General features: G+C 39.2%; 2 protein-coding genes across 3 annotated transcripts in view; one reads left to right on the forward strand and one right to left on the reverse strand.

Annotated features, from left to right (window-relative positions):
- Positions 1-15,333, forward strand: part of LOC121930306 (broad substrate specificity ATP-binding cassette transporter ABCG2-like) — a 26,233-nt gene extending 10,900 nt beyond the window's left edge. The window contains exons 9-15 of the mRNA XM_042466468.1: positions 2,774-2,856; positions 3,772-3,861; positions 4,029-4,153; positions 6,489-6,643; positions 9,317-9,406; positions 12,748-12,826; positions 15,132-15,333. Of these exons, the coding sequence (XP_042322402.1) occupies positions 2,774-2,856; positions 3,772-3,861; positions 4,029-4,153; positions 6,489-6,643; positions 9,317-9,406; positions 12,748-12,826; positions 15,132-15,295 (786 nt within the window). The 3' untranslated portion in view covers positions 15,296-15,333. The remainder of the gene's footprint in view (positions 1-2,773; positions 2,857-3,771; positions 3,862-4,028; positions 4,154-6,488; positions 6,644-9,316; positions 9,407-12,747; positions 12,827-15,131) is intronic.
- Positions 15,334-17,936: 2,603 nt separating this feature from the next.
- PKD2 (polycystin 2, transient receptor potential cation channel) overlaps positions 17,937-27,411 on the reverse strand; it is a 26,505-nt gene continuing 17,030 nt past the window's right edge. Inside the window, exons 9-15 of one of the 2 annotated variants that reach the window (XM_042468550.1) lie at positions 25,197-25,317; positions 24,007-24,105; positions 23,135-23,256; positions 22,540-22,657; positions 22,180-22,340; positions 20,620-20,767; positions 17,937-20,437 (exon numbers count right to left, since the gene is read on the reverse strand). In XM_042468550.1, the coding sequence (XP_042324484.1) occupies positions 20,198-20,437; positions 20,620-20,767; positions 22,180-22,340; positions 22,540-22,657; positions 23,135-23,256; positions 24,007-24,105; positions 25,197-25,317 (1,009 nt within the window). In that variant the 3' untranslated portion in view covers positions 17,937-20,197. Of the gene's footprint in view, positions 20,438-20,619; positions 20,768-22,179; positions 22,344-22,539; positions 22,658-23,134; positions 23,257-24,006; positions 24,106-25,196; positions 25,318-27,411 lie in introns of both variants that reach the window. The other variant, XM_042468549.1, reaches the window with a different exon arrangement.

Here is a 27,411-nt window from a genome sequence, read left to right on the forward strand (position 1 = left end):
TAATAATAATAATAATAATAATAATAATAATAATAATAATAATAATAATAATAATAACTGGCCTGCTGACCTCAGTTGTGTTGGTGGGAATGCTGTTCCATCAACAATATTCAAATAACAGACCAGTCACCATCTAAATATGGAAGGGAGCACAGCCTTGTCTTGTGCCTCAGGCAACAAAATCTCTTGGGCTGGCCCCACCTAGGACCCTAGGAATCCATAGCAGCCATTCTTCCTTTTAGTGTCTGCTCCTCTTGGGTATCCTTTTCTGCAAGTCTTGCTTCCAGTAAAATCCTCCAAGGCACAATTTTTATTTTATTTTTAAAAAAGCAGTACAGCGATGCCTAATCTCCGGCCCAGAGCCTGTGAAGTTTAAAAGCTTTGTGTGTGTGTTGATATTATGAGGATCCCTATTAATTGTTTTGTAAAAGCTTGACCTTGTGACAAGCATTAGGATTCGTAAGAGCTTATAATCTTCCAGGGTTAATAGACATGACTTTTTTCTCACAATCGTTTCAATCTCCCTAACCTCATTAAGGATGGATTTTGAATGCATTCTTGAACAGTCCCCACGTTTCCTTAAGGCCTCCCCCAACCTTGTTTTTGATAATCTTCTTAAATTGGTCTTGATATGATCTTTGTTTCCCACTTCAACTTGGCTTAGCAGTAGAATTATCCCTGACATTTTGTCCTTTCAGCTGGTCCTTAGCACTGCGGTACCATGTATCAAGTGTGCTTAGAGTGTTAAACGGTTCAAGCAATCCTTTTTGCTTAAACACTGCTGAACAGACTGTTACCATTATGCAGGCACAGATTTTCTTCACTTTTTGTTTATTCTTAGGAGGGCACAGTGCAGGGTTTTTAATCAGTTTGATCATAGTCACTTCCTCTGTACATTTATTTAGGAATGGATCCCTTTGAACTGAGTGGGACTGATTTCTGAGTAGATATGCACAGGATTGCTCGAGTAGACATACATGGAACTGCTCCATGCGTATACTGTATTTTTCTGGAAATAGTTCTGGCAGTTTAATGTTCTCACAACACTTGGTGTGTTCCGAAATCCAGCATTTTAAGTATCTCTGCCAGAGTGAATACTGGAGAGGGCACCTGTACCTTTAATTGTGTAGAAGTTGGAATTTCAGCAAGTGTGGTTTGTTACTCAGTAGTGTGACAAACAACACTTGTCACTCAACTGAAACCACCACTTCTACACAATCTAAAATCCACACTTCTACACAGTCATTAAAGGTACAGGAGCCCTTCCAGTTTTCTCTCTGGAAACTCAATCTTGCTGCAGTTTACCTTTCAGGTGTTTAGTTGAAATGCTTTCTCTTTACACTCAAACCAGAGTTTGACAGAGTTGTAAATGTCAACGTTGTTTTTATGGGGGGGAAAAGTTTTAGAAGTCATGTAGCAGCCACTCTGAGTCCCAGTTCTGGGGCAAGAGTGTGATACAAGTATAATAATAATAAGGTGGTAAGGGGGGTAAGTCCAGCAAACACTGCCTCTTCTTCTCTCCCTCCAAGGCCAGGACACTGGTAGTTGGGATGGAGGGCGGGCTTTTCATCAGTTTCTGGGCCTAGGCAGGATGGAGCTGTGCCTGCCCCTTCTTCTCTCACTCCAAGACCAAGGCAATAGTAATTGGGTTGGAGGGAGGGCCATTCACCTGCTTTTGGGCCTCAGAGCTTATCGCTCAGCATTTTAAACCGGCTCCAGCCTCCTGGGCTCGAGCTGGGGCACAGGATGGAGGCGGGGATTATTACACACTGAATCTTCGCCAAACCGCCACTGCCATGGGTCCAAGCCATGCTCCACCAGCACTGCCATGGGTCCAAGCCATGCTCCACCAGCACTTTTTAGAAGTCAGAAAGTTTTCCAACTTCTAAAATGTGCTGGAGGAGCATGGCTTGGACCTGGGCTGAAAGCATTCACCGTTCAGTGACGATTTAGTGTGTGATAATCCTCGCCTCCATCCCGCGTCCCGGCTCCATCCTGGGAGGCTGGAACTGGTTTAAAATGCTGAGTGATAAGCTACCCAAGCATGATGGAGCTGTGCCTGCCTCTTCTTCTCTACTTCTGAGGCCTGGACAGTGGTAGTTGGGTTGGAAAGAGGGTTTTTCATTTGTTTCTGTGCCTAGGCAAGGTGGAACTTTGCCTGCCTCTTCCTCTCTCCCTCAAAGGTTGGGGTAGTGGCAGTGGGATTGGAGGGAAGGACCTTTCATCAGCTTCTGGGTCTAGACAAGATGGAGCTGTGCCTGCCTAAGTGGCTGTTGGATAGGAGAGAGAGCTTTTTTCTGCTTCTGGACCTAGGCAAGATGGAGCTGTGCGTGCCTCTTCTTCTCTCCCTTCAATTCCAAGGCAGAGACATTTGGGATGGAGTGAGGGTCTTTCATCAGCTTCTGGGACTTAGACATGGTGGAACTGAAACACTTGCTGAAATTCCCTCTACTACACAAAAATGAAAAGGACAGGGACCTTGTCTCTTTTTTCACTTGTCAACTCTAACTGGGACTGCAGCTGGGGCAAATGTCCTTCACAATCCTCTACAACCCAGTCCTGTCCCTGCCATTTATGCTTGAGAAGTCCAGCATGCTAAGACTTGTGATTCCCTTGTAGTGCAGGTGGGCCCAGATGTAATCATTGTGGATATACCATTACTGATCCTGCAGAAGAGTATAATAAATTGTAGCTACAATACTGATTTTTCTAATTCCTCATTGCTCAAGGCATTATGTTTTTAACCCAAAGTGTTCTTTCCTTTCCTTTCTAGCTAGCTATTGCCACTTGTCTGTCAATAGTATTTGGAGCCGTTTATGCTGGAGTTAAAAATGATAGGTCTGGCATTCAAAATAGGTCAGTAAACATTAGGAAAGCACTGTTAAAGTTTATTTTCTCTTAGTGTGTTTACTCTGTGCAGAAAGGCTTGGGGAAAGGAAGCCATGCAAAGTGATTTTTTCCATTGTGTTGGGTTGACTTAGAATAATTGTCCAGTTTCTTTAAAAAAATATTTTCAGAACATCTTGAGTAATTTCTGGTTGATTCTGGGGTGACTTCCCTAGACTTTTTGCTGACATACAAAACACCTTGGGTTTTAAACATCCAGCCCAGTCTTTCCCACCTTGGTACCCTCCAGTGGTTTTGAAATACAACTTCTACTATTGGCCATACTGACTAGGGTTGAGGGCTGTGCCAGCTAGGAAGGGCTGACCTAGGTTGCATCTACACTGCAGAAATAATCCGGTTTTATGCCACTTTCATTGCCATGCTCAATGCTATGCAATTCTGGGAATGGTATTTTGTTGTGGCACCATAGCAATAGCATTTGTCCGTCCCCCTCCTGACTTGCTGTGCTCCTGTCCTATAAAACCATTTGTTAGTTCTGCATTTCTAGGATAGGGCAGTATAAAAGATGAAGCAACATCCCGAGCAAGACACCTGCCTGCCCTCCAAATATAGATTCTCCCGCCTTGCTTGTTCCTCAGTTTAGCTGATTTTATTTACTGTAGCTTATTTGATTGTAATTGCTAATTTTACTTGTTTTGTTGGGTTGGAGGGTAGGGCAGGGGGACTTATTTTAATGGTAATTGATATTTTATTGTATTGTATTATATGTTTTTTGATGTTGTAACCCGCCTTGATTCCTTGTGAAAAGGCGGCTATAAATAATAATAATAATAATAATAATAATAATAATAATAATAATATTTGTGTCACATTTTTGTTTCTTTTTCTAATTTGGAAATTTTTGTGGATTTCTTTTTTCTGTAGAGTTGGCGCTTTCTTCTTTTTGACGACCAATCAGTGTTTGAATAGTATTACGACTGTTGAACTATTTATCACGGAAAAAAGGATATTTATGTAGGTAACTGTGTGGTTAAGAAGAGAATGGCACTTTGGCAGCGGAATGATAATGGGAGCTTCCCTGCCCCTGCACCTTCACATTTTCTACCATCTTATTTATTAATAATTTAAAAGCAATTATTAAAAGAAAACCCAACTGATTATCCATCTCTCTTGTATTTCAGACATGAATATATAAGTGGCTACTATAGAGTTTCTGCATTTTTCTTCTCAAAGATACTAGCTGACATGGTGCCCATGAGGACTCTGCCAGGCATCATCCTCACCTCCTTAAATTACTTCATAATAGGCAAGTTCTTACCTTTTTGATAAAAGAGATATTAAGGTTACCATTTCCCTTCTCTCTTTTGCCTCCTACGTGATAGTTAGATGGAAGTTATATGAAAGTCTACTGGTAATTCTAAATCAGTAGATAAAATAAACAGTGGTTGAATTATAGGGTCACAAGTGTGTCTAACAGGTGTCTTAAGCATTTGCTTTCAGGAAAAAAAATGTAGAAACATGATTTTGCTAAAAACTGTTGGGAAAGTCAGTGTGTGGAGCTTGTGGGTTTTAGTAAGGATCTCTTCCTGTTCCCCTCAACTAAAGGGAGACATATCCCATAGCCTCCAACAGTTCACATGAAAACTAGGGCATGTACAGCCAAATAACATCAGAATGTGATCAAGATGGGAAATGTAATTAATGAGGAAGAATGCACAAGCTAGAAGACGCTGCAGCTTTTGCCTGAACCTACTGGGAAGGGCAATATTCCACCTGCTCTTCTCCTCACCTTCCATTGAGTTAACTGAGTGCAAACTGCTTTTACACACTGAATTCAGTTTGTCAGCAGTTGATGTAAGCTGAGGACAAAGGGGAAAGTGGGAGGAGGAAAGAGAAAGTGAGACGTTTTAAAAGCAGCTTGAAAAGTGGGATGACAAAAGATTGAGCAGGAGAATTACCCCAAATGCAGCAATTCTTTGTAGATGCAAGAGTGCTAGGGCTCTGGCAGAAATAGGCCTTTTTCTTTTTTACTTTACATTATACAGTATATGTAGAGAAGCAAAGAGAATAGATGTTTCTTGAAAATGCAGGAGTTCTGTGCACAAAAAAATTGATAGGCCAAGCTGCAGTGTTGCTGTTAGGCTTTTGTAAGATATGTAGATGACTTAGAAGTTAGCACCATATGTTATTAATTGGTGTGTGTGTGTGTACAGTCAACCCTTCACATTTGCAGCTTTGACTATTGCAACTTTGATTATTTGCGGATTTGATAAATGTCTTCTCTAGGAATCTGTAAGTCTTCCAGTGTGACTCTATGGAGAACTTTTGCCAGAGGTTGAACCGGAGAATCTAAACATTCCTGGGAAGAATATTTCTTTAGGCATTTTTTTATTTTAAAATAAACTTTATTAACAAATCACTTTATAAAAAAGTCAAACAAATCACTTACAAAATAAACAAAATGGATTTGACTACAATTTTAATGAAAATACATACATAATAAAACCATGATACTTCATGCCATTCGTTTTCTAATCGTTGTAGTTCTTTGAACTTCCAATCTCCCTGGCCCTATTCTATTAAATCCTAATACCTCATCCAATCTTGCAGAATGCTTCCTGTGATGATACACAATTAGGTAATTTTCTACTAAACCTTTCCTTGTATTTATTCTAGACTCTTATCAAGGCTCCTTTAATAATATGATTTTTAAAATCTACATTTGCCCTCACCTTTCCATACCACACGTGTGCATGCCACCCAAATCTCAGTTCACATCCTTCTAATTCTAACTTCCTAGTATTATCCAATAAAATCCATTCCTTCAACCATGACAGGCATGCTGACTCAAAATATAGTTTCATATCGGCAGATGTCTCTAAGCATTTGTAGGTCCTCCAGCACAATATTATGATCAATTGCCAACAGATGTTGACCACAGAGTTGCACTGGAGGACCTAGAGATTCCTAAGCAAGTGCTCTCTCAGATAAAAAAAATAGTGGATTTTTTATTTGCAGTTTTCCCACTTTTATGGGATCCTGTGCCTGTAGCCCCAGTGAATGTGGAGGGCCCACTATATGTGTGTGTGAGAGTGTATTCTTAATATGTAATATGTACGTGTATATATATGTGTGTGTGTGATACATATTAATTACATATGTTGTTTATATATTGTCCCACTGGTGAATCTTTCAAAGCAGTTAACCTTGTCGCTGATATTTGCCAGTTGCCCCAACGCCCAACATAACAGCCTCCAAATTTTTGAGACCACAATTTCCATCATTTCCAATTCCATTTGGGTGGCTAGGCATTTGCTCTTTTCAGTAAGAAAAACACATGACAATATATTTCCTTCCACATCCTAGATCTCCATGCTGTCTGGGGATGATGGGAATTGCAGTCCAATACATCAGGATGGGACTATATTGGGAAGACATGCATTACATGTTCAGTGTATGTATAAAGCCACAAAAAATGATGAGCCACATACTGTTTATGTTCTAAAGCAAATTATTATGCTTAGGCTGAATGTCCTCATTGAATTCAGTAGTGCGTATGTAGAATTGCACTATAACTATGTAATGTTCTGTGATGTTCACCCTGAATATGTGTGAATATTGATATTTTAAATCCGTTTTAGGTTTCAAGCCAACTGTGACAGCCTTCTTTATCATGACGATCACGATTATATTAGTCGCCTACGCAGCCAGTTCCCTGGCTCTAGCAATAGCAACAGGACAAGATGTCACATCAGTTGCAAATCTCCTCATAAATATTTGCTTTGTGTTTATGATTGTGAGTGCTTTATGATTATTTTCTCTTAGTATCTATTTTTAGGGGGGAAATGTGACTACTGTAGTTTTCTTTTGTAATTTCTTATGTATCTGTGCATTTTTTGAATTCAGAATTTAATGGTGTTTCTGTGTTATATTGCACTGTACATCAGATTTCCATATCTCATTTCTGGTGATAATATGTTTTTGAGAGATCAGTGACCTTTCAGGATCACTAGTAGGTCAGGTTCCCAGGAGAAAAAGATTGTTTCACCTGAGACATTTACATTTCGTCTTGAAACCTGAGACAAAGGATCTCTTTGCACCTAAAGCAGTAAGCCAATCTCTCTCTGCCTATATCCTGTTACATCATGAGTCAAACCTCTTCATCTATCCATCTCAGGGGTGTCCTGATCCAATCACCATTTTTGTTACGCTAAAATTAAAACCATCAACCAATCTGGAATCGCACCGTCGATTCTTGGGACAAGTAATTCAGCCTTTGTTACCTGGCAAGATAGCCCACTACTTAGAGCTAGTTTTAAGGTATAAATATGGTTTCAGAACCTAAACTTCTGTGCATGGAATACACACACAGTTGTCCCAGGCTGTGCTCCATGTATGTTCTATGTTGCCCTCAGACCTCCCATTCGGAGCCACTCCATTTTTCCATAGTCTTCTTTTTGGATAGGTAATTATGACCTCACTGCAAACCTCTAAACACTCCTCTATCCCCTTTCTGGTTTTCCATTTCAGTTAGCTCTGAATGCTGTGTTTGTTTGGATTACAGTCACATGTATGTGACTGCACTCTGCATATTTTCTAAATAAAATCTTAATTCACCCAGAACTTGGAGTCTTCCCAGTTAGTACTGTTATATATTGGTGCCCACAATCTAAAGCTTACTCATGCCTCTTGCAAAGTTAGTTTCACCAGCATTTGAAGTATCGCTGACAGCTGGTGGAGACCCCCAGTCCCTAATGTCTGTTCTTTGCATAACAAAAGTGCTGCTTAAACACTGGTCTGTGGACTGATGCTCAGGCTGGAATCCATTGCTTGCCAGTTTGTGGTGAGTTTCCAGGGGAAAAAAGTTACATATGGGTATAAACATGATGCCAATCCCTGGGGCATAGTGGTGATGGAGAGCCCCACTTGCCTTCCATATTAGATAGCTTAAGAAACACTGCTTCTTAAGAGTTAGTCATTTGCACAGAGGGAATGGAACTGAACCTCTTTGTATTATATAAAGCACACTTTTCTTAAATGTAATCATGCCTGGGGATTTTATAATTTAAAGCATCTGTATCTTTTATGCTGCATGGAAATGGGGAAACGGCAGGTATTAGGCTTCATGGAGCATTGCCTCCCTACCTTCTGCAGCCCTCTGTGTTCTCATAAGCCTGCTCCTAATTTTTCAAGTGAAAAATTACCCATAATGTGGTTATACACCAAAGTACCCCCCACCTACTTTATATGCCAGAAATATTGGTGCGAAACCCCAGAAGTGCAAATGGACATGACCATACCAGGGGTCACACCACACTACACTTTGGGCTGGAAATGTTGGAGTGTGGCATGTGAAGTCCATTAGTTCTGTCAGAATTAGTTTATATAAAATTAATGTGTGTGTGTATACACAAAGTATATAAATATATTAGTGTATTCCTTTCCATATGATATAGTACATAATTATGTACTAATATATGGTGTATGTGTGTATTATCACACACACACACACACACACACACACGGAATCCAGCCAGAATTAGGGTGCCATCCCATATCTATTTACCCAAGCATAAACCCTTGAACTCATTAGAGATTACTTTTGAGTAGATATACATATGATTTGACTCTTAGTTGCTTTCAAGTGGCATAAGCTTTTGTTAGTCTTTTAGGTGCCACAAGACTCTTTGCGCAGCAGAGTTATATAGCTTCCCTCCTGGGAAAAATAATTTAAAGCAGGATACTTTGTGCTGATGGGGAGAGAACATTGCCTGGTGTTCTCAGAAGGAACAAGTTCAGACACGTATGATAGAGATGAGGAATGAATCCAGGCCAAATGGTTTGATTCTTTATTTCAGTTGGGATGTTGCTCCTCGCTTCTGAACACAAATGCAAATGGCTTTTCACTTGTGACACATATCCTGGAGCCTGCATCAAATCATGTGTCAAATTTATATGATGGTAAATCTTGAAGTTAAATCATTATAATCTTGTAGCCATACCCATGAAAAACAGGCGGATAGGTATATCCTTCTCAATAAACTAATGTTAAATTTTTTGTTTCTATCAGAGGTGGGTCTTTTGTAATGTTAATGAATTTTAATTGCATAATCAAGTATAAGGCACTCCATAATACTTTGCATTACCCCATAAATAAACTCAATGGGGATGGGGAAGCTTGGTGGATTTAGCAGGTGATTTATTTGTCTATGCAAGACTGAATACAAGCTTTATTGAAAGTACAGCTACAGAGGGGAAAAAAGGGAAGATATTTATTTTTTGAACTTGCTTAGATATATAGCTACTGGTAATTAGAATCCCCACTTCACAGTAAAAATGAAAACCACAAATCCAATGATGCATATATTTAATAGTGATTAATAATGAAAATGAATTCAGGACATGATAAAATTTTGTTCTGTAACAGTCCTAATTCTCTCTGAACATATATTTGTTTGTTTGTTTTCAGGTTTTTTCTGGCTTGCTGGTAAACCTCAAAACCATTTCGTCTGGGTTGCTGTGGCTCAAGTGGTTCAGCATTCCTCGCTATGGCCTCAATGTAAGCATACAGCAATTTGTCTTTAAAATGTTGGGTAGCTGTGCAAAGAAATGTGTTCTAAGCACACTATATGATGTGCCAAACAGGTGGTTGCCTGTTTGGGTTCAGAGGTGTCAAGTTGTTATTAAGTGCTATCAAGTTGGTTTTGACCCTATGAATGAGGGACCTCCAAGACATCGTGTCATTAGCAGTCCTTTAAGATTTTGCAGACTCAGGGCTGCAGGTTTCTTGACTGAGTCTGACCATCTGTAATGCTGTTTTTCTCCTTTCCTTTCTTACTGCCTTCTCCGCTACTAAGCATCACCATATTTTCTAATGAGTCATATTGTCTCATGATAATGCCCAATGTACAATAGTCCCAGTTTAGTCATTTTGGCTTTTAAGGGAGTGATCAGGCCTGATTTCTTCTAGAACTCTCTCTTTTTGGCAGTCCATGATATCTGTAGAACTCTCCTCCTGCATCACATTGCAAATGAGTTCATTTTATTCCTGTCCAGTTTTCACAGCCATACATGGAAAACTGAAATACTGTGGCATATAGATGATCCTGAATTTAACATTCAGTTATGTATCTTTATATTTGAGAATCCTATCTAGTTTCTTCCAATTCCTAGTCTTCCTCTAAAAGATCCTAAACTGCATCTTCACTGCTGAGATAGTGCAGCTTGACATCACTTTAACCGTTGTGACTCAATGCTATGGAATCCTGGGAATTGTAGTTTGTTGTGACACCAGAGCCCTCTGAGAAAGAAGGCTCAATATGTTGCAAAACTATAAATCCCAGAATTCCATAGCATTGAGCCATAGCAGTTAAAGTGCTATCAAAATTCTTTATTTCTGCAGTACAGATGCAGCCCTACTCTTCTGAGTCCATGCACATGTAATTAATTGTCCTATGTTTGCTTTTCTTACCCATTTTGGTGGGCAAAGCTGGATATATTAACATTTAACATACAGGTGGTTGCCTGTTTGGGTTCAGAGGACAACGAGAGCTGTGGAGTGCTGTCACTGGACTCCAGTTTCCAGCAGCTGCCCTTAGCCAGCATATCCAAGAATGAAAAATGCTGGGAATTACAGGTAGCAGCATCTGGAACACCACCCCACCCTTGTTTTAATAGTAAATGAAGATTTTTTATTTTATTTCTGTCATCACACCATCCTCTGTGAATTTATCCAAGCCCTTTTAAAGCCACCCATTCTGGACTCATCACTTTCCCATTGCCTCCTGTATGAAGAAGACTTTCCTTTGTAGCTGTCCCGAATCTCCCACCTTTGAGTTTCAGTAGGAGATGCTGGGTTCAAGTACAAATTGAGTTTCCCTTATTCATAATTTCAAAATCCAAAACACTCCAAAAACGGATGCTTTTTTCGTGGGTGTCTGACATAATGACAACTTTGCTTTCTGATGGTTCAGTGTACATCAACTTTGTTTTATGCACAACATTTATTTTTTAAAATATTGTATTAAAATTACCTACAAGCTGTGTGTAGGTTTAGGTATATGAAACATAAATGAATTTTGTGTTTAGACTTGGCTCCCATCTCCAAGATATTCATTATGTACATATATTCAAATACAGGTATTACAAAATCCAATCCCCCCCCCCCCCCCCCCCCAAAAAAAAGAAAACAAAAGAAATCAAAAACACTTCTGGTCCCAGACATTTCGGAATAGAAGACTGAACCTATATTAAGCAAGAGGAAGAAAATGTTTCAGCTTAACCCACTTATCTACACCATGCATAACTTTTGCCTTCTCCTGTTACTTGCCTTTTTCATAAACTAAAGTGCCCCAAATTTTGTAACCTTTTATTATAAAGGATTCATTGTAATCGCCCCATAATTTTGGTTGTCATTTTGGTGCCTTGTCCAGCACTACAAACCCCTGCCCGTCACAATTGTGATAACTGGCCATTTATTCCTACTCCTTGCTTCCAGTTCTTCATCTAGTTTCCAGCCCATACAACAACTTCTCTTCTTATCTCATGACTGCTGAGTTCACTCAGGAATCTTTTGTGAGGTGCCTTGAAGTTGTTTCCAACTTATGACGACCCATGGGGTTTTCTTGGCAAGATTTGTTCAGAGGAGGTTTGCCATTGTCTTCCCTTGAGTCTGAGAGCATGCGATTTTCCCAGGGTCATCCAGTGGGTTTCATGGCTGAGCAGGAATCGAAGCCTGGTCTTCCAGAGTCATACTCTGACACTCAAACCACAACGCCACACTTGTCTTATATATGTGTGCACAGTACACTATTAAAAACAAATAGTCCTTCAGAAGCTCTGGACCTCTTTGCATCAGAGGATCAAAACTTCAGAAATATACCTAAGTACATTAGAAATATAACAAGACAAGTGAACACCAGAGGTGGATGATGGAACCTGTCTGTGGAAAGGAAGTTGAACTGGATTTTGCCTTACAAAGGAGATAAAGTTTGATTGAGTTGAATGATTCTCTGTTACACAATTTCTTTCCAGGAAACATTTTTAGAGTGACACCCCTTTGTCCTTGGTATTTGATTGTAGATAAGTGCAAATTTCTCTTATTACCTGTTACATTAAGGGTGGCTGGTGCATAGGGCTCTGAACTGTCCAATAGAAGGGTAAATGAAGGCATTTCAGCAAGTGCAGTTTGCAAGATGAGTTACCTCCCCTTACATTCCCTCTTCTACCCAACTGTTACAAATTGCAATTGTCTAACTGGCAACGTTGCTGTTAGCCAGGTGGAAAATGGTGCAGAGTGTCTGCACTTGTACTGTGGAGAACCAGCATGGTGTAGTGGTTTGAGTGTTGGACTAGTGGTCTGGGAAGCCAGATTTTAATTCACACTTGGCTACGAAAACCTGGTGGGTAATCTTGGGCAAGTCACATTCTCTCCATCTCAGAGGAAGGCAATAGCAAACTTCTGAATAATTCTTGCCAAGAAGACCTTGTGATAGTGTCACCTTAGGGTCACCATAAGTCAAAAATAATTTGAAGGTACAAAGTAACAGCCACTACTTTACTATAGTTTTTTTGTGGGTTTTTCAGACTATGTGGCCCATGTTCTAAAAGAGTTTGTTCCTGACATTTCGCCAGCATCTCTTGGCGAAATGTCAGGAACGAACTCTTCTAGAACATAGCCACATAGCCCAAAAAACCCACAAAAAACTATGGATGCCAGCCATGAAAGTCTTTGGACATTGTATGCAGAGACCTGACAAGGTATCAAGAAGTGCAATTTGTAGTTTCTTATTTAACACCACTGGACTGTACCTGTCATTTTGTCCCTCTGTAGACATAATGGCAATATGTAAACCCTCTCAGATAATGCCAGCCAAGTAATTCAGTTGTTTGTCTTCCAAGGCATTGCTAATCAATGAATTTACTGGGCTCAAGTTTTGCAGGGAGCTCCCAGAAGGATACAATATGACACTCGTCCGACGTGGCATGTAAGCATTCATCACATTACAAAACTTGTACAGTACTCTATCAAGCTAAAAATAGAACATCTGCCTTTATGTAGCTGTTCTTTGGGGCCTGATCTCTTGTCTGCTTTCCCTCCATTTCCTAATATCACAGTAATCTACAGTGATCACAAATAATGGGATGAAACTGTATTCCATACATAGCTTTGTCCTTTAACAAAAGCAGTAGCTAAGCATGTCCTGCTTGTTCCTCTTGTCTCTTATTCCTGAACCAAAGCATAGATGGACTGCACATAGGGCAGGAAAATGAAATGCATAGATATAGGATGAGGGACACCTGACTGAATGAAACTACGTGTGAAAGGGATCTAGGAGTTCAAGTAGACCACAAGTTGAACATGAGTCAACAGTGCAATGTGGCCTCTAAAAAGCCCACTGCGATTTTAGATTGCATCAATAGGAGTATAGTGTCTAGATCAAGAGAAGTAGTAGTGCCACTCTATTCTACTTTGGTCAGGCCCCACCTGGAATATTGTGTCCAATTCTGGGCACCACAATTCAAAAAGGACATTGAGAAACTGGAGCGTGTCCAAAGGAGGGCGACTAAAATGGTGAAGGGTCTGTAAACCATGTCCTATGAGGAACTACTTAAGCACTTAATGTTTAATCTGGAGAAGAGAAGGTTAAGAAGTGATATGATAGCCCTGTTTAAATATTTGAAGGGATGTCATATTCAGGAGGGAGCAAGCTTATTTTCTGCTGCTCCAGAGAACAGGACCCGGAACAATGGATGCAAACTGCAGGAAAAGAGATTCCACTTCAACATTAGGAGGAACTTCCTGACAGTAAGGGCTGTTCTGTCTCCTTCCTTGAAGGTCTTTAAACAGAGGCTGGATGGGCATCTGTCGGGGATACTTTGGCTGAGAGTTCCTGCATGGCAGGGGGTTGGAGTGGATGGCCCTTGGGGTCTCTTCCAACTCCATGATTCTAAAAGAGACAAATAAACCAGTAAGGCAAATTGCTCTCCTATCTGAAGATGTGAAGGGTGGGGGGGATTTGTCGGAAAACATTTTCATTTCATTTTTTCCAAAGTCTTTTTGTGTAGTTGCGCTTGTGAAAAAAATGGATTATGGAATGTCTTTTAGAATGATTTCTACAGCATGATGTAGTGGTTTGAGCATCTGGAGAGTAGGGTTTGAATTCTCGCTCAGCCATGAAAACCCACTTTGTGACCTTAGGCAAGTCACAGTCTCTCAGCTTCGGTGGATGGCAGTGGCAAGCCCTCTCTGAAGAAACTTGCCAAGAAAATCCTGTGATAGGTTCACCTTTGGGTCACCATAAGTTAGAAAGGACTTGAAGGCAAACACCACCACCATACAATGTTTAGAATAAGAGGTTCATATATCAGACTATGTACAGTATCAGATTTTGGTTTCCTTTTTTAAAAAAATGGGAATGAACATGCTACGTTTACTTGACTCTATGGAGAGCAAGGGGAGACAAAAATAGTTTCTTGGTATGTTTTTCTTCTTCAAATAAACTGGCAGAACCAAATAGGTTTCTTACAGTTCAGGTGTTCCATACAAGGTCAAGACTGTGAAACAAATAAAAAAAATTAAATTGTTTGTAGCAATTGTCTGACAAAACTGTACTTCTGATATGCCAAGCATAATACTATATATACTCATATATAAGTCTAGAAATTTTAGTGAAAAAACTGACCCAAAACACCTGAATCAACTTATCCATGGGTCAATGTAAGTACTGTACTTTAACTCTTATTAAAAAGAAAAAGAAACCAGCCCCTGGTGAAAGGCAAGAGTGCAGCACTGATCCCCTCTATCCTTTCATCCATATACTGTAGTCATAAGCATGAAAATAAACAGTTATGCCTGTGGGAATTTTCTAAGTTCTTTGGCATGGTTTTCTTCCCGTCTTTCTCCTAGCCTGGCCCACCTATTGTAGGGGATCAGATAAAACAATACTGGGAATGGATTGAGAATACAGTAACTAGAAGAATGTCCTAAGAATGAAAAAGGTTTATTAATTTATCCATGTGAGATTATAGGTGAGCAATATCATGGAATGGAATGGGCCAAAAAACCCTCAGTGGATTTTGCCATCTGTTTGCCAGAGGTTTAAGGATAGATTTGCATATATTGTTCTCCACAGTCTATTTTTTAACCTTTCATACATCCTACTGTATCTCTTAATTGTCATTCATTTTGAATTACACTAGGAAACATTATGTACAACAAATGAAAAAAATAATAGGGAACTTAAACATTGGGCATTTTTAACAATACTTTGGCTAACGGATAACTTCTTTTTTTCTTAGATGCACTGGAGAGCAATATCTGGAGACTCAAGGCATCGATCCATCTACCTGGAGTTTGCTCCAGAATTACATTGCACTTATAGTCATGACAATCATTTTCCTGACAATGGCATACCTGAAATTGAGATTTCTAAAGAAGTACACTTAAACAAGTAGGGTGGCTGCAATGTACTGTTATAGTAAACATGTAATATTTGTAAAATATAAAACTTATTAAATATTTTGGTGTTTGACACATGTCCACTTACAGTGAATTTTATTGAACTCTAACTGCAGCTGCTATGGCAATATTAGATACAGGTAAACCTCAGTTAATGAAGCAGCTGTGTTCCTGGGCATGCCTTCTTTAATCGAAAATTTGGTACCAGAGGCAAAATTAACATGGAAAGAACAGACACCTTTACACTTGCCTCCACTTTTCTTACAAATTCTTTTGGTGGTCATCTATGCCTCTCTAACACAGCTGGTGAATTAGACTTATCTGCATTCACCTTTTCACAGTGTTTTGTTGTTCATGCATGCACAGTAGAAGATTCTGGAAATTATTTTTGTTGTGTGCCTTCAAGTCACTTCTGACTTATGGCGACCCTAAGGTGAATATCATAGGTTTTGATTTACAGGATTTGTTCAGAGATTTGCCTTTGCCCGTCTCTGAGGCTGAGAGAATGTGACTTGGCCAGTCACCCAGCAGATTTCCATGGCTGAGCAGATTTGAACCCTAGTCTCCAGAATTGTAGTCCAAAACTCTAACCACTACATCATGCTGGCTCGTTCTGGATAGCTACTGTTTATTTTGCCTGTTGTACCTACATGCACAGCCACAGTAGGATCAGTTAGAGTAGAATCCTGTTATAACTTCAAGCTTTAAGTTTACTGCCAACACACTGCTGCAACCTGACACCGAAAGGCTGTGTTTCGCCAGTCCTGCTTCTTCACCCTCTTCCAGTTAATGCTGTTAAAAAATGGCCAGGTACACAGAGGAAGCGGGGGGTTGGGGGACCTAAAAAGACTTTATAAGAAGAAGCATCTTTGTCAGAGGCTTTGTTAACTGAGGTATGACTGCACTACGTTGTTCTGCTGTTCAGTTTTAATGTTTTTTTAAAAATAAAAAATAGCCTGTATGTGTTTGTGTCTATATGTGCAGTGGAGAAGGGCAAACTGATTAGAAGTAAGACAGGGACATTCATTATTTGCTCCACCACAATCTTAATCAGATTGCTTCTTGTAGGTCTTGTTATTTTCTGCAGGAGGAATAGCAAGTAACAAAAGCAAGTACATTTCTATACCACTTATCAGTGCACTTAAGCACACCCTAAGCGGTTTACAATGTGTAAGCTAACTGCTCCCAACAAGTTGGGTACTCATTTTACCGACTTCAGAAGGATGCCAGGCTGAGTGGACCCTGGAGCCCCACCTGGGATTGAACTCACAACCTTATGGCTTGTGAGTGAGTGGCTGTAGTAACAACATTTAACCATTGCACCACCAAGGCTTTCTGTGGTGGCAATAGGTGCGTCCCTCCTATTGGAAATGGCAGACCTAGAGGATTCCAATGCAAAAACTCTTCTCCAGTCAACACAATTAGGCTCCGTCTGCATACATACACACATAAAACAAATATGCAAAAACAATGATGAGCCCTTCATTTAATAACTATAATTGTAATAATTATTTCTTCTCCACCAATCCTTGTGGATTGAGGCAGGGAACAACATATAAAACCAGCTAAAAGAGTATATAAAACCAATACCTATTAAACCCCAACAATAAATACTTTAAAAACCATAATTTTAAAATACCCTGAATAGGCCTGCTGGAAAAGACTGTTCTTTACTTACTGAATTAAACTCACTCACGGGTTGATTAATCTCTTCTGGCAGGTCATTCCACAGTCTGAAGAAAATGTCCTCTGAGTAACCGTCAGCCAAGTTTTGGCTGACTAAAGTAGATATTTCCCAATGGACCTGAGTGTACAGGGTAGATTATATGGGAAAAGGCAATCCTGTAGGTAACCTGGACCTAAACCATGTAGGTTAATGACCAACATTTTGTACTTTGGCTAGAAACTGAGTGATTTTAATATTGGTGTACCAGTAAACAGTCTGGCTGTCAAAGTTTCCAAAGTTGGTAAGGCCTAATTTTCACAAACATCAGAGAAGGTGGATAATGTGAGATCCCATCATTGACATACTAGTCCCCAAGTGCAGGGACCAATTTGTCTGCATTGAGGAGAATCCAAACATGCTGATAATAAATTAACTAACAGATGATATACTAAAGATAGCAGATTTGAAATGGGAGTTGTAGCCCCCATAATAATCCACTAGAGCAAAACTACTGTGGGATCCTGTAATCATGTGACAAACAGTCTATGAGTCAGTTGAATGTCACCAAAGGTACTGAAACTATAAGCATGTTGCTGTGATTGTGTAGGATGAATTGAAACCCTTGAGGTCTATTAAATACTTCCCGTTTAACTTCAGAAAATGAGTTAATGACCATTTTACCCATGCTATTAGTATTCCTCAGTAAGGTTGCAAACCTAGGCTGAGATAGTCCAAACAAATCATGTACACCCTCCTCTCCACCATACAACTGATTTCATGAGCTGCAATCCTGTGCACATGCACAGATAGTCTTTTGCTTTAGTTTAAGAGCATAGAACTGAAATGAAATTGTGAAGAGCTAAGTCCAAAAATGATGCATCGCCTAATTGAAAACAACCTGCAGAAATAATTTTATAAATAGATCATTCCCCCTTCTTCACACAAACTATTCACAAACATAGGTAAATCACATAATATCTTTATTAGGTGAGAAGTCAGCTGCTATTAATCTGATATATTTTTATCAGTATGGAAGTTATGTATAATTAACTTTCTAAACAATGATACTTATTATTTTTTGCTATAAAGACAGTTATTCTAGAAATGGGGTTGGGAATTCATTATCGTTATACATTGGGAAATAAAAAGATTTTTAAAAACCCTAGAGTCTTCGCCGCCATACTTTAATTGTATGTACATTGTCAGCACACATGGACAACCCATGAAATCTTAATTGCACTTCAAAATGAAGTTTGTTAATTAGTAACAACATGTTACAGAAATATAAACTAGTATGATTTATGAATGCAAACATTTTGGTTTTCCTATAAGAGACTGCAAATGAAAGATGATTTTGTGATGGCTGCTGAAGATCAAAAACACAGCATTTTTAAAATGTGCATTTCAAGCCATGTTGCAAAGGCAGTTGCTCACTCTGCTGCTTAATACTGTTAAGAGTGTGGGAAATGGCACAGAGAAAGACACAAAACCTTTCTTCAAAATACCTTTGGCACTACTGCACAAAGCTCATGTGCTGGTCTTTCTTTCCCATTGGGGCAAAAGCCGTGTGGGACAAAGCAACCTACAAAACACATCTAGTTCTTAGCATAAGAGCAATGGAACATGTCCCCAAAAGTTACATTCATCCTTGTAGCTATTTACAGAAGCACCCTGTTTATTTATTCAAATCCTAAATCTCCATGGTTACCATTAATATCAACCAAACTTTGGTTTGTTACTTCATGTCTAATATAAGTAAAAAATTAATGGCAAACACTATTTAATCACTCAAGAAAGTCAATTTTCTCTTTGTTGAGAGAATGTCATTCTCAGGTGAAGCAGGAATTTAGATTTTCTGCTTTTAGATTTTTGTTCTTGAACTGAAACAACTCTCACAAAAGAAAGATACGACTCTTCTTAATTCCATGAAATATACGGTAAGTCACTTTTTACAGAGTCTTTCTGCTATGGGATAATTCACCATCACATTAGGACAGAAAGGAAGAGTAGATAAACTGAGAACATCATGTGGTTCCAAATCATCCAAGATGTAAGATTTAGAATTGAAATCCTCATGAACAGAATAGTGACATCAAGTTGTACAATATCTTTTTCTTTTCACAGTGGAGATGTAAGGCATTTAATCTTTGGTTTGGACACTTTCCTTATCAGTCACTCATTAACAAACCATCAAGTCTGCACTTCTATTCAGAGGATGCTTATACATGCAGCATGCATGGTTATTTCTATAGTTGGTTTATCTAGCTTGCAGAGGAGGCATATATCAGTTTTGCTTTAAAATTACTTTCTTCTTTGGATGGGAATATAAGATTACCAGTATATAGCACCACTTTCTTAGCCAACACCACTTAGTTATCTGCAGTGAATTAATTGACTCAAGGTATGTGGGAACAGATGGCTAAGAATGTTTACATAAAGGAGCACTCATAGGAAGAAGGAGAACAAGTAATCCCCATGGGAAAATGGCAGGGGGAGGGAGAGAAGAACTACTTTATACTGATAGGCAATTATCTTCATCCTCATGGAAATGACAGCAAACCCATGAGATACAGGCAAGGAAAATAAACACACCTGTTTTTAAAATACATTAATACAACCTCAGTTCCTAGAAAACCAGAAGAAATAGGTAAACTCCATCTTCATAAAGTAATCAATACACTTTTATAAACAATTAGATGTCTATACTTTACTAGTTTCCTCTGGTCAGCTGATTTTTAAAAGTGGGAAAGAAGGAGTCTATGGAAAGACAGCCTCAGTGTATTATATATTTGATTTGTATATGAACATGTGTAAGACAGTTACTTACAGTGCAATCCTTTGCAAGTTTACTAAGAAGTAAGTCCCACTGTGTTCGGTGGGGCTTATTCTCAGAAAGGTGGGTGTAGGACTAAAACCTCACACAAAAATAAGTAACTTTATTTTGGTTTGGCCATATTTTCCCTGCTAAGTTGAAAAATGCATGTCATTTCCACATAAATGGTGTTTAAGTGTTACATTTTAAATAAATATCTGGTCCTGAAAATAGTTGGAACATCTTATAACATCTTCTAGCTCTATTAAACCAGAAGAATGAAGCTGCTTCTCTGCTTATTCAGTCTACCAACTTGTGTAGGTAGATACACAGATCTTATTTATAGACAGCACCCTATCATTTAGGTAAGTCACTAATTGTGGGAATTCTTGAAAGCACAAGAAAAATGCTACTAGACATGTATGTTGCTTCCACCATTTCCAGCTCCTCCTCCATCAACACCTTCTGTGGACTGTGAGGAAGAAGGGCGGGAACTCCTGGACCGGCATTGGCCATTGAGCCCTACTGGGGTTCCCAAGCGGTGGCTCACTTGGGATGCTGTATCATCTGATTCCCAGTGGTCCAATTCTTCTCTTACAAGTCTCTCCATCTGATCCCTGTGAACCTCATTGTCACGGCCCAACCTTTCATCCTAGGTTTAAATAACATAATAGATCATGAAGAGATTGCCAAAACCCTTTTTTTAAACTCTACTAAAATAAATTAGGAACAAGAGATCTACTATTCTTTCTGCTTTAGAAAACTGCAGAGAAAGTATCATTTTGTGAAACAAGTTGCACACATCAATTCACTTTTTTCTAAAAGTAAGTTTACCTCTGTGACCCCATCCAACAGTCTACTCAAGACCTCTTTCCTCTTAAGTTTTGTTTTCTCCATGACTTCCAGTTTCACAATGACAGCATCGACCTTCGAAACAATGCTGCCTATGGAATGCTCCATGCGATCGACTCGTCGAACCAACCTAGAACACAGACACTTTTTAATGTGCCAGCTGCTAATATGGCTGGATATAACTTTTAACTATTTGGTTGCACTTTTTCTGGAAGTAGTATTTCACTAAAACAGGGAGCATTTCTCTTAGGACTGTTTTAAGCTAGAATTTCTTGAAATAATTTCTGAGACTGAAATTTTTGGAAGTACTGTTTATACTCACATATAAGTCTAGAAATTTTAGTCAAAAATTGACCTCCAAAACCTGGGTTGATTTATTCAATGTAAGTCACTATAAGTATTGTACTTTAACTCTAGCTATGAGGAAACTAGATAAGATCCTCAACTATAAAGATCATAGAATCATAGAGTCATAGAGTTGGAAGAGATCTCAAGGACCATCTAATCCAACCCCCTGCCATGCAGGAACTCACAATCAAAGCACCCCCGACAGATGGCCATCCAGCCTGTTTAAAGACTTACAAAGAAGGAGACTCCACCACACTCCGAGGGAGTGTGTCCCATTGTCAAACAACTCTTACTGTCAGGAAGTTCCTCCTAATGTTGAGGTGGAATCTCTTTTCTTGTAGCTTGCATCCATTGTTTCGGGTCCTGTTCTCTGAATCAGCAGAAACCAAGCTTGCTCCATCCTCAATATGACATCTCTTCAAGTATTTAAACAAGGCTATCATATCAACTCTTAACCTTCTTTTTTCCAGGCTAAACATACCTAGCTCCCTAAGATATCATTGAATTCCCTTAGGTATCACTGAATACCTAAATCAGGGTCATGAACGACATAGTATTTCCAATGTATATGGATGGCTGTGAAAGCTGGACGGTGAAGAAAGCTGACAGGAAGAAAATAAACTCATTTGAAATATAGTGCTAGGGGAAGAGTTAAAAAAAGACAAATAAATGGGTCTGAGAGCAAAAGGATTTGTGGAAAAAAACAACAACAACAGAAAAATGGATCCAAATCTTGATCTAATTCTCTTTAGTAGATTTAACTTATCCTAAGGAACACAAAGGGAGCCAGCATGATGCAGTGGTTTGAGCACTAGACTATGACTCTGGAAATCAGGCTTCAAATCCTGGCCTGGCCATGTAAACCAGCTGAGTGATCTTGGGAAAGTCACATTTTCTCAGCTCCAGAGGATGGCAAAGGTAAACCCCCATGAAGAAACTTGCTGAGAAAACCCCATGATAAATTTGCCTTAGTAAATCGGAAACAACTTGAAGGCACACAAATATCAACAAACAACAAAGGAACACAGGGATTCCAGATTAAGAAAAAAAAATACACAAGACAGAACTGATTCCATTGTTGGCACAAATGATGTTTTTCAGAAATAAACACCACTGTGTTGGACAGACTAATATTCAAAAATGTTTTACTGAAATATTTTGAAAATCAGTAATGCAACACCTAACATTACTCACACTTGAAACTCTTCATATGACACTCCACTTGAGCTGCTGCCTCTCCTCCTGGAGCTATGTCCACTGTCATCATCATCATCTTCTTCTGAGTCATCAAGGCTTCGTGGAAAACTACGACCACTCAACGGACGAGTCAGAGAGCTTCTGTCTAGCTCTAAGTCCTCCTTAGTGAAAACAACCAAGGCTGTTCACAGTCATAATAACAAAAACACACAACACCTGCCCCATCTTTCAACCCAAGCCTAATACAATTCAGGCAAAGTCACTTTTTTGAAAAACAACAGCCCTACTTCTGGATCTAATAGTGAGATAGTGAGACAAACAAGTCTTACTAGAAATGAATCAGTTTTGTTAACTCACTCGCTCTTTCTCCAAATCATCTCTCATTTGTTGATGCTCCAGTTCAGTCAATTCCTGATCACCATCTTGGTCATACTTTGTAAAAATGGCTTCAATCTCAGCATCAGTATGTCCTTTTCTAGAAGGAAAAAATAGCACACCTCTCTAGTTTTCCACTTAGTTATTTGAAAAGTTTCATCAAAAGGTTGCCAAAGGATCCAGAGGGCTGGAGGAATGAATAAAGTTTTTTTTCCTTAAGAAGATTTGTGATAAAATATTATTTAAAAAATAAATAAAAATAAAACCTCATACACTTCAGTCCCCTGAATCTGTGCTGGAATTTACTATTACTAACAAGATCAAACAAAAATAGACATTAAAAATAATTGTAAAAACCACCTTTACATAAGTGGTTTGTGAAAGTGTCTTAAGGAGTAATTAGGAGTTGCAAACAGAGGAGAGAAACTTCAGTCTACATGACAGACTGCACCTAAATCTTTATCATCTTCCCAAATCTACTAATTTTGACTGCTTTTGAACTGTCAGTCATCAAGATCCTCTGCATGGAATAATGTTTGAAGCATGGTAAAATAAAGAGTGATTTGTTCAGATTTACCCCTTTAGGTCTTGCCGTAGTTCATCAAAGTTTAATTTGCCTCCGCTTTGTCGTAGACTCTCTGAAATGTCATCAACTGGTGTTTTCTTCAATTTTAATTTCACCATGGCTTTGGTGTATTCCTGAAAAAGTCAGAACAGTATGTTTATTATCCAGTTAAAGTTATAACATTTCTACATTTCTTTAAATGGGCTATTTTGGACATGTTTAGAAAGCTTTTATTTATTTAAGAAAAGCATAAAATTTGGCCTCCCAACTGTAAGATGTGAATCAAATTATGAGACATTAACTCTCTGAACCCTGTTAGAAATTTATCATATATAGCCACCACCTTCCCAATTGGGGGAGGACCTGTATTTAATTGTCAGTTATCAATTGTTAAAAGAGATTCCATTCTCAAATAGACTGTGACAATGATACAATAAAAATTAAAAGCACCATGAAGATAACAAAACATCAAAAACTACGGTAAACTAAAAAGTTGAAACAGTATATATGGTGATAAAATCACCCCAAAGACACTCCAGAGATAAATATGGGGAAAAGAATATTTAGCAAGTTAAAAGAGAAGTGAACAAGGTCTCTGCTTTGTGCCAAAAGGAATAAACAAAAGGAGATCGCAGGCAGAATTTTTGGAGGGGAAGAAGAATTCCCACTGAAAATATTCACTCACAAATTGCTTCCCATCAATTCTGCTGTTGCTGGACAAAACAAAACAAGGGAAATGGGAAGATTTTTCTTCCATAACTATGGATGTCCCATAAAAAGTATGTAGGTAAAGTGTTGTAATTTTACACTGAAGTGTGGAGACAGACAAGAAATAATGAGCTATTTGGTTGAGGCAGCACAAATAACTGTGATACATTTTTTACCTTTTTAATAAGATCTGACAGTTCCATTTCAGACTTCTGTTGTGCCATATCTGATTTGACCTCTGAGTACGTATCATTGATGATAGCCAAAAACATGTTCTGTTTAAGACAAGCATTTTTAAAAGTAATGACACCAAAATCTTTGATTTCATTAACTGAAATACTAAAAAGGTGCTACATTTTTGAATGAAGCATCACCACCATTGCCAAGGGCTTAAATTCTATTAATTAGTCCCCACTACTGTAGTCCCATTGAATAAACTGTTGTCTGGTGAATGGGCTTGTAGATAAATCCAATGATTAAACAGGTCTGCTGTAAACTACAGTAGCATTTATGTCAAGGTTTGTCCATGTCAGGGGCAGAGAGGATATAAAGAGTGTAATTTGAAAATGCTGTCATAAATTATATCAGCAGGTCAGGAGGAAAGACACCTTTTTCTTGGTCCTATCAAAAGATATTCATGTGCCTTACATAAAAAGCATGGTAATAGCCAATCCCAGAATAGTAAATATGGTTAGTGCAGTGGGAGATTTAAAAGGCAGGCTTGGTGGTCACCCCCTGACACACTTTTCAGCTTAATTTACTCTAGAAAGAGCAGTGAACATAATGTACAACCTGCTTTTGCGGTAATGGGCAGTTCCATTCATATTCACAGCCTGTTTTGCACAGGATCTTATGTTAAACTTCTGAATAGATTTCAGTTGGGGTTCTGTTTGGTGAGTTCAGAGTGAGTTAGAAAGAATGAAACCTATAGCATTTACTCACCTCACCAGAAAAATACAAAAGAGCTGCTTATCCATACATTCCAGAAAATGAATGCTTCCTGACAACTACCATCTATTCTATTCTAGATCCTATGTGCATATTTAACTTTCCATTTTGACAGGTAAGGATCATGCTCTTGGGTGTATGAAGAATGTAGGAATCTATGTATCCCTGGTCCCGTTTTCAACATATATAAAAGGAATGAAGAGTTTACTCTACTTCCAGTTAGCAAGCTGACATTGGAAGTAGCAAATTTCTAATAACATTCAGTTTCCTACTGTGCTGAGAAAACAGACTTCCTTAGACTGACTCTCTGAGTACAAAAATAAATAATACAAAACTGTTGTTAGGCCTTGCCACAAAGAAGACATTAAAAAAAAAACACATAAACAAACAAAATTTCTAGAAATAAGTATTTACATACCAAAAGAATGAAGAACATAAAGAACACAAATGTAGTGAAATAAACTTGTCCCAAAATTCTGTTAGTCTCTTCAACCTCTGTAAAGTCGAAATCTCCCAACAAGATGCGGAACTGTGTAAAGCTTTAAAAAGGACGACACAATTTTAGCCGATATGTCAGTGTCACAGAAGTGAAATTTGTTCAGATTCTGTCAGTGATCTCTGAAGTGGTTGTTAACTGCCCTCAAGCCAATCTTTAATCCTTCAGTATATTTTTTCAGTCCAAAGTCAGTGATTCCTAATATTTGCATGAATAAAGTCCAAATTTAGATTCTGTATTCTACAGTTTCTCAAAGGACTGTATAGAGCTGAGGTTCCCAACCTTTTTGACTTGCGGAGCCCTTTTTAGAATCAATTTCTATGGTGGATCCCCTAAGAAGCCTATCCTATGTCTTACAAGTTAATGGTGTTCAGGATTAGTGTTACTTTTTGTTTCTTATTATTTAATTTCATTCAATTTTTATTACTTTCATTTTCCTGGAGCAGCCATGGAGCATCTGGGAAGTGCAAGCGGAGCCATAACGGCTCCTTGGAGCACAGGTTGGGAACAGCTGGTATAAAATTTTGACAAACCAACAATTTTTTAAGCTGAATAGTGACTGTACAGGTAATCAGACATTTCATAACCCAATTGGTGTGTGTGTGTGTGTGTGTGCGCGCACAGTGGACCACTATCCAGGAAAACAGCCACAAATTCAAACAATGCCAATCCCTCCCTATCTTAAGCAATATACTGTTGTAGAAAAAAAAGGAAAACAAGAAAAAAAGAGAAAAAACCAACTGAGAGAAAAAGATTGATTGAAGTATATGTTTAGTCACACACAACACAGAAGAAGACCCTCAACATCCTAGGCTAATAGTCCCTCTTCTGTGCTAGTTGCTTATGGGTCTGAAAATATGTTTAACATATCGGGGGCACTGCCTTGCAGTGGTTCCGGTCCTTCCTCTCGGACAGGTCTCAGAGGGTGCTACTCGGGGACTGTAGCTCCAGTAAGAGGTACCTCACTTGTGGGGTTCCTCAGGGGGCTATTTTGTCCCCGATGTTATTTAACATCTATATGAAGCCGCTGGGTGAGATAATACGGAGTCATGGTGCTGGGTGTTATCAGTACGCTGATGACACCCAAATCTATTTCTCCGTATCTCGTTCGTCGGCCTCGAATTCTGATGGCATCTCTTCTCTCAATGAATGTCTTCAGGTGGTAATGGGCTGGATGAGGAAAAACAGATTGAAACTGAATCCAGACAAGACGGAGGTTGCAACCTCCAGTCTTGGATGGGGTCACACTCTCCTCCAGCGACTGTGTTCGCAGTCTGGGGGTGCTCCTTGACTCGTCGCTCCTGATGACAAATCAGGTAAATGCGACGGTCAGGAGTGCCTGTTATCAGCTTCGGCTGATACGCCAGCTGCGCCCTTTTCTGGAAGTAAGGGATCTCGAGACGGTTGTGCACGCGCTGGTAACCTCACGCCTTGACTTCTGTAATGCACTCTACATGGGGCTACCCCTGTGCTTGACTCAGAAATTACAGCTCATTCAAAACATGGCAGCCAAGCTTGTCTCAGGAACATCTAGGAGGGACCACATTACTCCGGTTTTGAGGTCCCTCCACTGGCTGCCTATCAGCTTCCGGGCCCAGTACAAGGTGTTGGTTATTACCTTTAAAGCCCTAAATGGCTTGGGTCCAAGCTATCTCAGGGACCGCCTCCTCCCGTACAATCCTCCCCGCGCTCTCCGGTCCTCTGGGAGGGAAGAACTTACTGCAGCCTTTAAAATCTAGGCTTGCGGCGACCTCCCAGAGGGCGTTCTCTGCTGTTGCCCCCAAACTCTGGAACGACCTGCCAGATGAGATCCGTCAGATAACATCATTAGACAGCTTTAAAAAAGCGGTCAAGACGGATCTCTTCCGGCAGGCCTTTCCAGACTAACCATCCCAGCCCAGGTTCCCTGATTCCCTCATTCCTCCCGTGGCCCCATCTCAGTGATGGTCGAGGATCAACAGAGGGATATCAGGGTTTTAATTGCTGTTTTTATGCTTGATGTTGTGTTTTTAATATGTTATACTGTTTAATATTGTCTTAAGGGGGGGAGGGATAAAGTGTTTTTAATTGTTATATTTTATATTTTACTGTTGTCAACCGCCCGGATTGGTTTGCCATAGGGCGGTATATAAATAAA

Source organism: Sceloporus undulatus, chromosome 5 (genome assembly GCF_019175285.1).
Source record: "Sceloporus undulatus isolate JIND9_A2432 ecotype Alabama chromosome 5, SceUnd_v1.1, whole genome shotgun sequence".
NCBI classification, from domain to species: domain Eukaryota; kingdom Metazoa; phylum Chordata; class Lepidosauria; order Squamata; family Phrynosomatidae; genus Sceloporus; species Sceloporus undulatus.